General features: G+C 66.3%; 4 protein-coding genes across 4 annotated transcripts; 3 read left to right on the top strand and 1 right to left on the bottom strand.

Annotated features, from left to right (window-relative positions):
- Window positions 1-203: 203 nt before the first annotated feature.
- FA09DRAFT_346800 (thiolase) lies at window positions 204-2312 on the top strand (the record flags this gene model as incomplete). The annotated part of the gene is made up of 8 exons (XM_025744776.1): window positions 204-369; window positions 452-624; window positions 677-735; window positions 793-946; window positions 999-1414; window positions 1470-1527; window positions 1577-1780; window positions 1836-2312. Coding segments are annotated over 8 exons (1253 nt in total), but the record flags the coding sequence as incomplete, so codon positions are not given.
- Window positions 1809-2154, bottom strand: FA09DRAFT_95893 (hypothetical protein). The gene has a single exon (XM_025745919.1). The coding sequence runs from the start codon at window positions 2053-2055 to the stop codon at window positions 1864-1866; it is 192 nt and encodes a 63-aa protein (XP_025596502.1). The 5' UTR covers window positions 2056-2154; the 3' UTR covers window positions 1809-1863.
- Window positions 2313-3445: 1133 nt separating the features above from the next.
- FA09DRAFT_331463 (hypothetical protein) lies at window positions 3446-9247 on the top strand. The gene is made up of 15 exons (XM_025743039.1): window positions 3446-3799; window positions 4024-4043; window positions 4099-4195; window positions 4305-4352; window positions 4414-4433; window positions 4491-4558; window positions 4617-4627; window positions 4727-4957; window positions 5059-6565; window positions 6698-7279; window positions 7333-7491; window positions 7544-7792; window positions 7843-8212; window positions 8271-8882; window positions 8939-9247. The coding sequence occupies exons 1-15, from the start codon at window positions 3632-3634 to the stop codon at window positions 9120-9122; spliced, it is 4326 nt and encodes a 1441-aa protein (XP_025596500.1). The 5' UTR covers window positions 3446-3631; the 3' UTR covers window positions 9123-9247.
- A 470-nt stretch (window positions 9248-9717) lies between these two features.
- Window positions 9718-10753, top strand: FA09DRAFT_340414 (hypothetical protein; the record flags this gene model as incomplete). Its single annotated transcript, XM_025744317.1, has 3 exons — window positions 9718-10009; window positions 10173-10242; window positions 10363-10753. The coding sequence occupies 3 exons, from the start codon at window positions 9718-9720 to the stop codon at window positions 10751-10753; spliced, it is 753 nt and encodes a 250-aa protein (XP_025596499.1).
- Window positions 10754-11525: the final 772 nt, after the last annotated feature.

Below are 11525 nucleotides of genomic sequence, written 5' to 3'. Positions count from 1 at the left end.
GCGGCCGCTCGCACGAGAGGCGCCCGGAAAGCACGGCGGGCCGGCAGTGGCAGCGCGCCGAAGAGCCGGCACGCTCGCGGCGTGCGTGCGGGGAAGAGCCGCGCAGCGCTCGCAGCGATGCTTTAAAGCGAAGGCAGCCACGCAGGTGCTCAACAGCGACCCTGCCTCTCCTCCGCACCAACACCACAGCACACTCCTGCCCAGCATGGCCCAGCGCATCACCCAGCTCGCCTCGCACCTCGACCCGCGCACGTGGAGCGGCAAGGGCCTGGCGCACGCGCAGCTCAAGGGCGACGACGACGTCGTCATCGTCGCGGCGGGGCGCACGCCCTTCTGCAAGGCGCGCAAGGGCAGCCTCAAGGACACGCCGTGAGTGCGGTGAAGCGTGGATGGCCAGGCAGGAGGAGACGCATACATGTGCCGCGTCTCAGCGCTGAAGCCATGCCCACAGCTTTGACGTGCTCTGCCTGGAGATGTTCCGTGGCCTGCTTGCGCAGTCCGGCATCGACCCGAAGCTCCTGGACGATGTCGTCGTAGGCAACGTCGCCAACACGGCGTCGGCGTACCACGTCCGTGCCGCTGCGCTTGCCGCTGGCATTCCGGCCGAGACGCCCGCCATCACTGGTGAGCACAGCGGAGTGACGGCTCGATGCCCGTGCTGACAGACTGCGTGCAGTCAACCGCTGGTGCTCATCTGGTCTGATGGCCATTCGTGCCATTGCAAACGGCATCCAGGTGCGTCTGCTGCGACAGCCTTCCGCCCCGCCAACGGCCTGCTGACAGCTCCCGCAGGCCGGCGAGATCAACTGCGGTCTTGCCGTCGGCGCCGAGGCCATGTCGCAGCACGACCGCGAGCAGCTGTCCTTCTCGCCCGAGCTCACCAATGCGAGCGTCGAGGCCGGCGACTGCCGCATGCCGATGGGCTGGACGTCGGAGAACGTTGCTGGTGCGTGCCGCTGCAGCACATTACTCTCCATCTGCTCACATCTGTTCCGCAGGCGACTTTAGCATCTCGCGCCAGCAGATGGACGAGTTTGCCGCGCGCAGCCACCAGCGTGCCGCCGCAGCACAGGCAGCCGGCGTGTTCGACCGCGAGATCATCCCTCTGACGGGCATTGCCAAGGAGGGCGAGGCGCGCGTGCACAAGACCGTCTCTGCCGACGACGGCATCCGCGGCAGCAGCACGGCCGAGAGTCTGGCCAAGATCAAGCCGGCGTTCCCGCAGTGGGCGCCCGCCAACACGACGGGCGGCAATGCCTCGCAGATCACGGACGGCGCTGCGGGTGTGATCCTCATGCGCCGCAGCATGGCGCGCAAGCTCAACGTCCGCATCCTCGGCAAGTATGTGTCGTGCGCCGTCAGCGGCCTGGCGCCGCGCATCATGGGCATCGGCCCGACCTACGCCATCCCGAAGGTGAGTGCGAGCGAAAGGTGCGCCTTGGCTGAGGCTCACATTTGTCTGTGCACAGCTGCTCGAGCAGACGGGCATCAGCAAGGACCAGGTCGACCTGTTCGAGATCAACGAGGGTGCGTCGCGTGCGTCCCTCCAGTGCTTCTCCTGCTCACGTCCACGCAGCCTTTGCGTCGATGGGCGTGTACTGCGAGCAGAAGCTCGAGATCCCCGCCGACAAGTTCAACGTGAACGGCGGCGCCTGTGCGCTGGGCCACCCGCTCGGCGCCACGGGCGCGCGTCTGGTCGTGACGATTCTCAACGAGCTGGAACGCCGCAACCAGCACGTGGGCGTCGTGTCGATGTGCATTGGCCTTGGCATGGGTGCTGGTGAGTCGTGCTCGCGAGTACCTGCGCAGCACGGATGGCTGACGTGCTTCCTCAGCGGCCGTCATCATCCGCGAGTAGGCGGTCTACGCAGGCTGTTGACCCTTTGTGTTAATGTCGAGCACTTGATCGAGCATTGCGAGCGCGCAGCGGCATCCAGCCACAGGAGAGCGGCATGTGCAGCATAGCGAGGACGCGGGCTCTCGTGCAAGACGTGAGCAGAGCATCACAGCAGAGGAGGCGGGCGCAGCGTTCTGCCGCACCAGAGGAGAGCGCATCCGACGCCCCGCGCGTTCCAGACCTTCTTCGTCGAGCGGCGCCTTGACCCTGACGCCCTCTGCCCAACTAGCTCATCTCTCTTGCCGTCCGGAAACAGCTGACATCACGCTTAGGAGCAGGCGACGTGCGCTCGCCGATGCCCGACGCAGCGCTTCGGGGTGTCATGAAGACGCCGCCGGAGGAGGCGGTCTAGCAGCATGCGCCAAGCATGTACGGCACACTTCGGCAGCGGCGTCGTACATCAGCATTCGCCTTGCGGCATCGTCCCCTCTTTCCGCAGGACCCTCTTGGCGACGCCGAGGCCATCTAGAGGAAGAAGAGAGGGCTGCCGGCGACCTGTACGACTCATGGTGTCATGGAGCGCTGGCAGGTCCGCCACAGGGGCGTACCGCTGGGCGCAGCGAAATTGAGGAGCGGCATCGGCGCGCGGGCGTTCCGCACCGCATTCCGCCTGATGAGCGGCCTCGTGCCTGGAGGCGCCAAACGTATCCCGCTCTCTCCTGATCACCCCAGCCCCAAGATGCTAGGCCCGGGGCGCAGTCGGCTCGCCTCGGCCCTCATCGGCGTCAAGAATGGCTCGCACTCATGACGTTTCCGCTCCTTGCCGCACTTCCAGGAGCACGAGAAAACGCGTGCCCTGCCACGGCCTGCCTGGTCAGCACGAGCGGCGTGTGGGCGTACGCACTGCGTGCCTGCTTGGCAGTGGCGCCCATCAAGGCGAGGCGTCGAGCCATCACCTCTATAGCGAAGGCGCACAGCTCTTCGGCAGAGGAGGTGTCTAAATCGGGCATCGCCTTGTCCAGCAGCAGGTGCAGGTCACCCCATCTGACATTCCACAGCCGCAACACGAGATGTGTGTCCTCTGCTACGGTCTGCACAGCATGGGCAGTCGGCTGCCTGCCAAGCGTCTGAGCAAGCCCGTCAGCGCGGCAGCTTTAGCGAGCCGCGTTCGGGCGCGGCGCGGCAGAGAAAAAGAGGCACGCCCCCTGACGCTCAGGGTCGTGGGCGCAGCGCGCGCGCCCTGAACGGCGCCCAGGGGCATGGCCGAGGCGCGGCCACTTTTGCCTCGCGGGCGGCAGAGTGCGCCGCCCCTCTCGACCGCCGGCAGCGCCTGTTGATGCCGGCGGCGTGCGGCGGCGGAACGGCGAGGCCAAGAGCCTCCGCTGCCCCTGCCGCCGAACGCCCACGGCCGAGCTGTCGGCGAGGGCGTCGAGGAGCACAGAGCAGGCACGGGCGCAAGAAGGCGCGCGCGCGCGCGTGCCGCTGCCGCACACGCAGCGCGATGGCTGGCTCGTGGCACGGCGCAGCGGCGAGAGCGAGCGGCTCGCGTCGGGTACATAAAGCTGCGCCCTCGCTGCGTCTCTCCCACTTTTCTGCATCCTGCGATCACACACACTCTTACACCTTCAGTAGCTGCCGGCCAGCTCACTACCTCTTTCTTCTACTTCTTCATCCCGCCGGTTGGCTCATCTTCTTTCGCTTCTCAAGCCTTCGAGCGCTCTTCTCGCTTCGCTTCTTTCGCCTTTTCCCCTCGCCACCCAACCTCACCACCTCGCCCACCCTCTCACCCTCACGATGAAGGTCGCCTCTACCATGCTCATCACGGCGCTGGCCCTGTCTGCTGTGCAGGCTGCTCCGGCGCCCATCATGGAGGAGCGCTCCGAGTCGACGACCGACGCCGCCGCCGCCGAGGCTCCCGTCGAGGCGCGCAAGTTCCCGCTGACCAAGGCGCAAGGCAAGATCGTGAGTGCGGAAGACGACGTCCTGTTTGTGCTCCTCTTCCGAGCGAGGCTGGCAGGCGGGCGGGCGGGCCGCGGAAGTACCAAAGCCTGAGCACCGCCTTTCAACAGGCCAAGAACTTGCTGAAGGTCCTCGTGGCCTCCGGCAGCACCGCCGCAGTGCGCCACACACTGACTACACAGGGACGTGACCATGAGCTGACACGCACCTCTCCCTCTCGCTCCTAGGCCGTCGACAATGCCCGCGAGTGAGTCATGCCGCAATTGCCTGCTTCGCAACGACTGACACTCTCGACTCGACAGAGGCAACGGCCACCCGCCGGGCATGCGCCGCTCGCTGCCCGAGGACGCCGAGGCCGAGGTCGACACGCGCGCCTCGCACAAGCATCAGATCAAGATCGTGCGTATCGCTGCTGTGTGCTGTTGTCGAGCCTCATGTCGGAGGCGCCTTGCGAGCCATGCCTTCGGGCGCGTGCGTTTGTTCTCTGACCCCGTGCGCTTCTCTTTAGGGAACGGGAATCATCAGTGTCATCGGTGGCGGCATTGCCACTGCTGCTGTACGCCGTGCCGTGGCCCCATGCCTGCTGTATCTGCTGCTAACAAACCCACCTCTCCTAGAACACGTGGAACCTCACGCAGTGCGTGCGCCTGGCTCGCCGCTGGCCCACTCAGCTGACCGTGTATCAACCTCGCAGCCCGCCGCGCTCGGTCGACGACGAGGACGAGGACGTCGAGGCACGCGACGACGCAGAGGCTCGCGCTGGTGAGTCGAGCATGTGATGCTGTTCTCCGCCGCTGTCGCTGACGCCTCTTCCTCGCAGTCGACGGCGCTGTGAGTGACCTTGAAGCGCGCAAGCTGTCCGGCAAGGCAGCCGCTGCCGCCAGAGGCGCGTTTAGAGGCGTCGCTGACGGCGTTCGCCTCACCTTCAAGGGCCGCGACGGCATCGACGCTCGCGACACGACGGACGCCGAGACGGACCTCGAGGCTCGCAGACTCACGGGCAACCAGATCGGAGGCCTGGCGATTGCCGGAGGCTCTGTCCTCGCCTTCGGCGCAGGCGTCGGCAAGGGCGTGTACGACCGCGTGCACCACAAGAACCGCCGCAGCCTCGAGGAGGACGACGAGCAGCTCGCACGTGACACGGCTCAGGACCAGATCGATGTGCGTTGCATTGCATTGCAAGATGTGGACGAGGGTCGGAGGGGGTCGCGAGAGTCCGTAGCAGCGCAGCGATCACTAGACTGACACGCCTTGCCGTGCAGTACACTCCTCGTGAGCTCGCCGAGGAGGACCAGGAGATCGCTGCTCGCATGGGCAAGAAGGCCAAGTGGGCTGCCAAGATCGTCGGAGGCACGGCGGCCAGCGCGACGATCATCGGCGGCGGCCTGACGGCCGCACTGCTCCCCGCGCACCTCAGGGAGAAGCAGCAGGCCCGCGAGGCCGGCGCAGACCAGCACGTCGCTCGCGACCTCACCGAGGAGGACTACGCGCTCCTCGCTCGCCACGCCGAGGGCACGCAGGCCCTCATCGCCCGCTCCACCGAGGACGACCATGTTCTCGCCGCCCGCTCCGCCGAGGAGAACGCGCAGGCGATCATCGCTCGCTACGTCGAGGACGAGCAGGCCCTCGACGCGCGCAAGCTCGGAGGCAAGTCGAAATTCGCTATTGCGGCGGGTGGAATCGTTGCTGCGGGCCTTACGGGCGTTGGCATCGGCTCGGTGATCAAGCACTACCAGGAGAAGAACAAGGGCCGCTCCCTGGACGAGCAGCTCTCCGCGCGCGAGATCGAGGAGCTCGAGACCCGCATGTCCGGCAAGGCCAAGTTCGGCTTGGCTGTTGGTGGAGTCGTTGCGGCGGGTGCCACTGGCGTCGGCCTTGGCTCGCTCGTCAAGCACTACCAGGACAAGCACAAGGGCCGACGCGACCTCGAGGGCGAGGAGCAGTCGGAGCTTCTTGCGCGCGAGCAGCCTTCTGAGCTCGAGGCACGCGGCACCGCGGGAAGGCTGGCGTACGCAACAGCCGGCCTGGTCAGCACGCTCGGCGCAGGCGTCGGCGGAGCTGCCCTTTACAACCACTTCCACCCGAAGCAACGCGACATCTCGGACGAGCCGCTCTCGGAGCGCGAGGAGCTCGAGGCACGCGGCGGCAAGACGAAGGCCGCCGTCTATGCCGCCAGCATCGTGGGCCAGCTGGGCATCGGAGCAGGCGGAGGCGCACTCTACGAGCACTTCCACCACAAGCAGCGCGACCTCGACGGCGAGGAGCTCTCCGCACGCGATGTGCAGCTGTACGAAGCCTGCGCACGGGACATCGAAGCCGTGGCCAACGAGCTTGCCTCACGCGGCTACGCGGTCGACGCTCGGGACGTCCAGTCCGCACAGCACGAGCTCCTGGCCCGGAGCCTCGACGACCACATCGCCGCGGACTCGCTCGAGGCGCGCGGCCACGGGCTCGGAACGAGCGCGAAGGTCAAGCTCGGTGCCGGTCTTGTGGCAGGCGCAACGGTGCTGGGCGGAGGCATTGCGGCGGCTGTGATTCACCACAAGAACAAGAACAAGCAGCGCGACCTCGGACCAGAGGAGCTGCTCGACGCCCGCGACGTGGCGGAGGTGGCGGACTCGCTCGAGGCCCGCGGGAGCGGACTCGGCAAGAGCGCCAAGGTGAAGCTCGGCGTCGGTCTGCTGGCAGGCGCGACCGTGCTTGGTGGAGGCATTGCAGCGGCCGTCGTGCACCACAAGAACTCAAAGAACAAGCAGCGCGATCTGGACGGTGCGTTCGAGGAAGGAGAGCTCGCCGCCCGCAGCCCCAAGGTCAACTGGGGACGCGTCGCTGAGGGCACGGTCGGCACTCTGGCAGCGGGCGGCATCACGGCGGCACTTGCTTACGGCTTCACCCACAAAGGACGCCGCGACTACGAGGAGCTGCCCGAGCGCACTTTGGAGGAGCTGTTGGAGCGCCAGATCATCGAGCTGCCGGAGCGCGACCTCGACGAGCACGTCCTTCCTGAGCGCGCGCTGGACGAGGAGGAGCTCGCTCTCGAGCGCCGCCTGAGCGGCATCGGCCGCCTGGCAGCCAGTGGCGCTTCAGCAATTGCCGGCGTGGGCTCCGTCGCCGGCACGACGCTCCTCATCAACCACTATCGCAACAAGGACCGCCAGCACGCCCGCCCGCAGGCCCGCGAGCTTCCGGAGCGCGCCATCGACGCGGTGTCGGAGCACGACGAGCCGGACCAGCTGGTGGACGAGCGCGCAAAGGGCTGGCGCCATGCCACGACGGCTGACCGCATTGCTGTCGGAAACGGGGCAATGTCCATCGGGGGGGCCGCGATGGGGCTCGCTGCCGCGGGCATCACGGCGTATCACAAGGCCACGGCGCCGCGCGACCTTGAAGAAGTCCACGGGCGCGCTCTCGAGTCTCTGCCGGAGCACGAGCAGGCTCTCCTCGCCCGCAAGTTCGGCTGGAAGGCAGCCTCGCATGCCGACAGTGAGTTCCACGGTCTGATTGCAGCCGCGGAGGACTGATCCATGCACTTTCAGAGCTCGGGGTGGTCAATGGCGTTCTCGGAGGCGTCGCCGGCGGTCTCGGAGCCGCCGCCGGCACGGTCTACCTCGTGAAGAACAAGAACAAGCGAGACGAGGACGAGGCGTCGCTCGAGTCGCGCAAGTTCGGCTGGAAGGCGGCGTCGCACGCGGACAGTGAGTTCCACGCGCAGACTCCTCTTGCGGACGCGCTGACCTTGTTCTTCAGAGCTGGGCGTCGTCAACGGCGTGCTCGGAGGCATTGCGGGTGGGCTTGGAGCGGCGGCAGGCACGGTGTACCTGATCAAAAACCACAACCGAAACAAGCGCGCGCTGTACGAGGACATCTCGCTCGATGCTCGTGACGAGGACACCGCGCTTGCGGCAAGAGAGTTCGACATCTCACTCGACGCACGCGATGCGGACAGCGCACTGCTCGCTCGCAAGTTTGGCTGGAAGGCCGCATCCCACGCAGACAGTGAGTTGAAGCATGCATCGCAGTGGCACGACGTCGCTGACAGACAGCAGAGCTCGGCGTCGTGAATGGCGTGCTGGGAGGCATTGCCGGAGGTCTCGGAGCAGCGGCGGGCACGACGTACCTCATCAAAAACAAGGGCAAGCGCGACGTGGACCCGTCGGCAGACGCTGCACCGTTCGAAGAGCGCAAGTTCAAGTTCCGTCACCCAGGCGCCGCGACGACGGGCGCTGCGCTGTCCTTCACGGGCGCAAACATCGCCGCCGCGACGGGCCTCACGACGCTGTACAACAACGTGAAGGGCCGCGACGCAGAGGAGACCACTGTCCTCCGCGACGCAGAGGAGCTTCAGGCCCGCCGCGCCGACGAGGAGCTCGAGGCACGAAAGTGGTCGTTCAAGCACCGAGCCAGCGCAGCTACGGCGTGAGTCAAGAAGGACGTGAGAGAGACCTCCGCCGCTGACTCTCGCACGCTCTAACAGGGGCGCCGCACTCGGCACTGTGGCCGCCACGGCAGGCATCGTCGGTGGCTCCATCGCGCTGTACAATCAGCTGCACCGTCGTGATGCCGAGGAGCTTCAGGCTCGCATCGACGCTGAGGAGCTCGCGGCGCGCGACCCGAAGTGGACATTCAACCACCGCCCGTCTGCTGCTACGGCAGGCGCCGCTCTCGGCACTCTCGCAGCGACCGCCGGCATTGCTGGCGGAGGCGTCGCCCTCTACAACCAGCTTCACCGCCGTGACGCCGCCGAGGAGCTCGAGGCTCGCCGCGACATCGACGAGGAGCTCGTGGCGCGCGACCCGAAGTGGACGTTCAACCACAAGGCCTCCGCCGCGACTGCCGGAGCGGCTCTCGGAACACTCGCGGCTAACATCGGCATCGCTGGTGGCGCAATTGCCCTGCACAACGTCATCAAGAGCCGCGGCATCGACGAGTCCGAGGCGCGCCGCGCGTTCGAGGACCCCGAGGTTCGCCGTGCCATCGAAGAGGAGCTCGAGGCGCGCCGCCGCAAGGCCCACATGCCCTCGGCCGACACGGTTGGCTCGATGCTCGGCTCGTTCGTGGGCGCTGCCTCGCTCACCACCGGCGGCGTGTGAGTACTCCGCTCGATGCTGCCTTCGGCTCGGCGCTGACTTCTTTTCCCTCCAGCGCTCTGCACAACGCACTGCACCCCAAGAACTCGCGCCGCGACGTCTACGTCATCCCCGAGACGTCGCTCGACGGCCGCGGCCAGGTGTACGAGGTCTTCAACGACCGCGATGTGGCCGAGAACGAGGCCTTCACGTCGGCGCTGCCGGCTCGTCGCCAGGCGCAGGACACCTACGTCTTCTGAGGCGCGCGCTATCGCCGCTCACACTCCTTCCACCCCTTTGTACCGCCCCCCTTTGTTACCGGATCTCTTTACCCGCGCTCGAGCACCGTCTAGCCTCTGTCGCAGCCACAGACCATTGTGGAGAGGCTGGGAGATCGTAAATCACGATGCTTGAGCCCTCTTGCTGCGCGCTGTGCTGCCTCCGATGCTAAGCTACAGCCTCTGCGAGAGAAGAAGCGCTGGCCGCTGCTGCGGCGTGGCCTCGCGTGGACGGCTCTGATAGCAGGCTCAGGCCGCGTGCTGCAAAGCACATCGCATACCGCGAAGTCACTGTAGTATCCTGTAGCGTGAATAATTTCAGGAATTATCTGAGCCCTATTCTACTTGCGTGACTCGCTGAGTCGAGTGCTGCTTGCAGAGTTTCGTGGCCCATCCAGCTCGTTTGCGGCGCCTGGGCGTACGCGCTGGCCCGTGCGCGAGACCAACACTCTCGAGCTTTCAGCGCGCGGCGCGGCGGCGCGGCTGACGCGTTAATTGGCGCGCCACGCCGCGCGCCGCCCCTTTCTCTCGCCCCACCACCTCCTCCGCGCCTCGCCCATCCACCACGCACTCCGAGATGCCAGAGGCCCGCGACCAGCGTGGCACCGACGCTCTCGTCAGCCTCTCCGCCTATGTCGAAGAGCTCAAGGCCCGCATCAGCGCGCTCGAGGCCAGCAACAGCACGCTCGTCGCCAACAACAGCGCGCTCACGACCAGCAACAGCGCGCTCACCGCCACCAACAGCACGCTTGCAGAGCAGCAGCGCGCTCATGCTGCCGTCTGCCTCGGCAGCGGAGCGGCAGCACCTTCCATTGGCGCCAGCTCGCCCGCAGCGGTGTCGAAGAAGCGCAAGGCGGCCGACGACGATGGTGAGTGAGGGGCTCGAGCAGTGCAGGAGACGAGGCGCGGCGATGGCACGATGTGAGGCGTGCGGCTTTGGGCGCACAACGCAGAGTCGTGCGGCTCCACCAGCCCCCTCCACCTTAGGCACTCCTCCACCCTCGACCTTTGGCATTGACGCAGCCGTCGCAGATGATGCGGAAGAAGATGGCCGCTCTTCGACGCGCGTGTACAGCCCCATGATACAAGGCGAAGCACTTTGGTACGTCACTCTCTTATCGTACTGCAGCGCCACCACGCAATCTGCCACGCCGGCCGTCGTCGTGGTCACGTAGTGCTGCTGCAGCGCCTCTGTCTTAAGCTGACATTGCCTCGACCCCAGCTTGCTCTCCCGTATGGACCATTTCGAGCGCCTCATCCGTGCTGCAGGAGTTTCCACGCTTCTACACGCCAGTTACATGTCAGCCGACGCCGTCGCAGGGTGGCTGGCTTGCGATCGACTCGCTCGATGCTACCCTCTGATCGACCTCAACGATGTCGATCCTTCGGAGGAGGCGATGCGCGCCTCTCTCAAGGCCGGAGACTATTGGGCCCTGGACTCGGCCAGCAACTTCGACCAGCATCTAAGCAGCCCGACGCTGAAGTACCGCAAGGACAGAAAGGCGGCCTACAAAAATTGCTTGGAGTCAGGCGCGCTCGGCATGACTCCCGAGCAGATCCCGGTCATGGAGTACTACGCGCACGAAGACGACCCGGATGCAGATGAGCTCTGAGTCTGGGCCGGCGAGACGATACTGCGGAAGAACTGCTGCCGCCTGTCAGAGGGTCTCCGTCATCTCCCTCCATACCCATGTAACAATCTGTTCCTCTCCTGTCCTCGTCTCTCACCTGTACATCTCCGACAACGCTCCTTCCACGACCCGGACGTTTTCTGCGACGTCTCTTCACCTACCTGTCCGTCTCGCGCTTCTTCGACAATCTGTCTCCCATCCCCTCGTCAACCGCTTCTTCCCCTCCGCTTCCCTCGCCAACCCCTTCTCCCATCCGCGATCGACCTTCATCGTTTCCCCTCTCTCACCGGTCAAGGTGCGTGCCCGTACCAGAGAAGACGCGCTCTCCCTGCGCGCCCTGCTCGAGCCGCAACTCCGGAAGGAGACTGACACAGCCTCCCGCAGAGCACTTGGCAGGCCGTACAGTCGCTGCAGCCCTCTGCAGCGCGGAGAGTGTCGCACCCCAGCGCTCTGTCGATCGCCGCCTGCTGGGAATCGCGGCCCATCGACTTGCCGTGAGTCGCCTGACGCCACCCGGCACGACCTTCTCCGCTGCGCTCGCTCCCGCCTCGTCCACTGACACGCAGCGTCGCAGAGCATGCGGATGAGGTAGCAGCCTCTTCGACGAGCACGCGCAGTCGCCGCGATGCGCAGCGCTCAAGCCCGCCGTCGCCGTCGTCCAGCAGCTCGGTCGACCTTGACGCTAGACGCACTGCTTCGCGCCGCACGTCGTCTCCTCTCCGCAACCGCGACAATCGCCGCTCCTCGTAGCTGT

Source organism: Tilletiopsis washingtonensis (genome assembly GCF_003144115.1).
Source record: "Tilletiopsis washingtonensis strain MCA 4186 unplaced genomic scaffold FA09scaffold_18, whole genome shotgun sequence".
NCBI lineage: Eukaryota > Fungi > Basidiomycota > Exobasidiomycetes > Entylomatales > Tilletiopsis > Tilletiopsis washingtonensis.
The sequence above is the reverse complement of the archived record's forward strand: the minus strand, read 5'-3'. Positions and strand labels throughout refer to the sequence as shown.

What these genes read in the sequence shown, in the direction of transcription:
- FA09DRAFT_95893 (XM_025745919.1), bottom strand. Translation starts at nt 2,055, where the DNA reads ATGCGCTCTCCTCTGGTGCGGCAGAACGCTGCGCCCGCCTCCTCTGCT.
- FA09DRAFT_331463 (XM_025743039.1), top strand. Translation starts at nt 3,632, where the DNA reads ATGAAGGTCGCCTCTACCATGCTCATCACGGCGCTGGCCCTGTCTGCT. An exon ending in CAAGCAGCGCGATCTGGACG is followed by an intron (nt 6,566 to 6,697) that starts GTGCGTTCGAGG and finishes TCACCCACAAAG; the next exon opens with GACGCCGCGACTACGAGGAG. An exon ending in GGCCGCATCCCACGCAGACA is followed by an intron (nt 7,793 to 7,842) that starts GTGAGTTGAAGC and finishes GACAGACAGCAG; the next exon opens with AGCTCGGCGTCGTGAATGGC.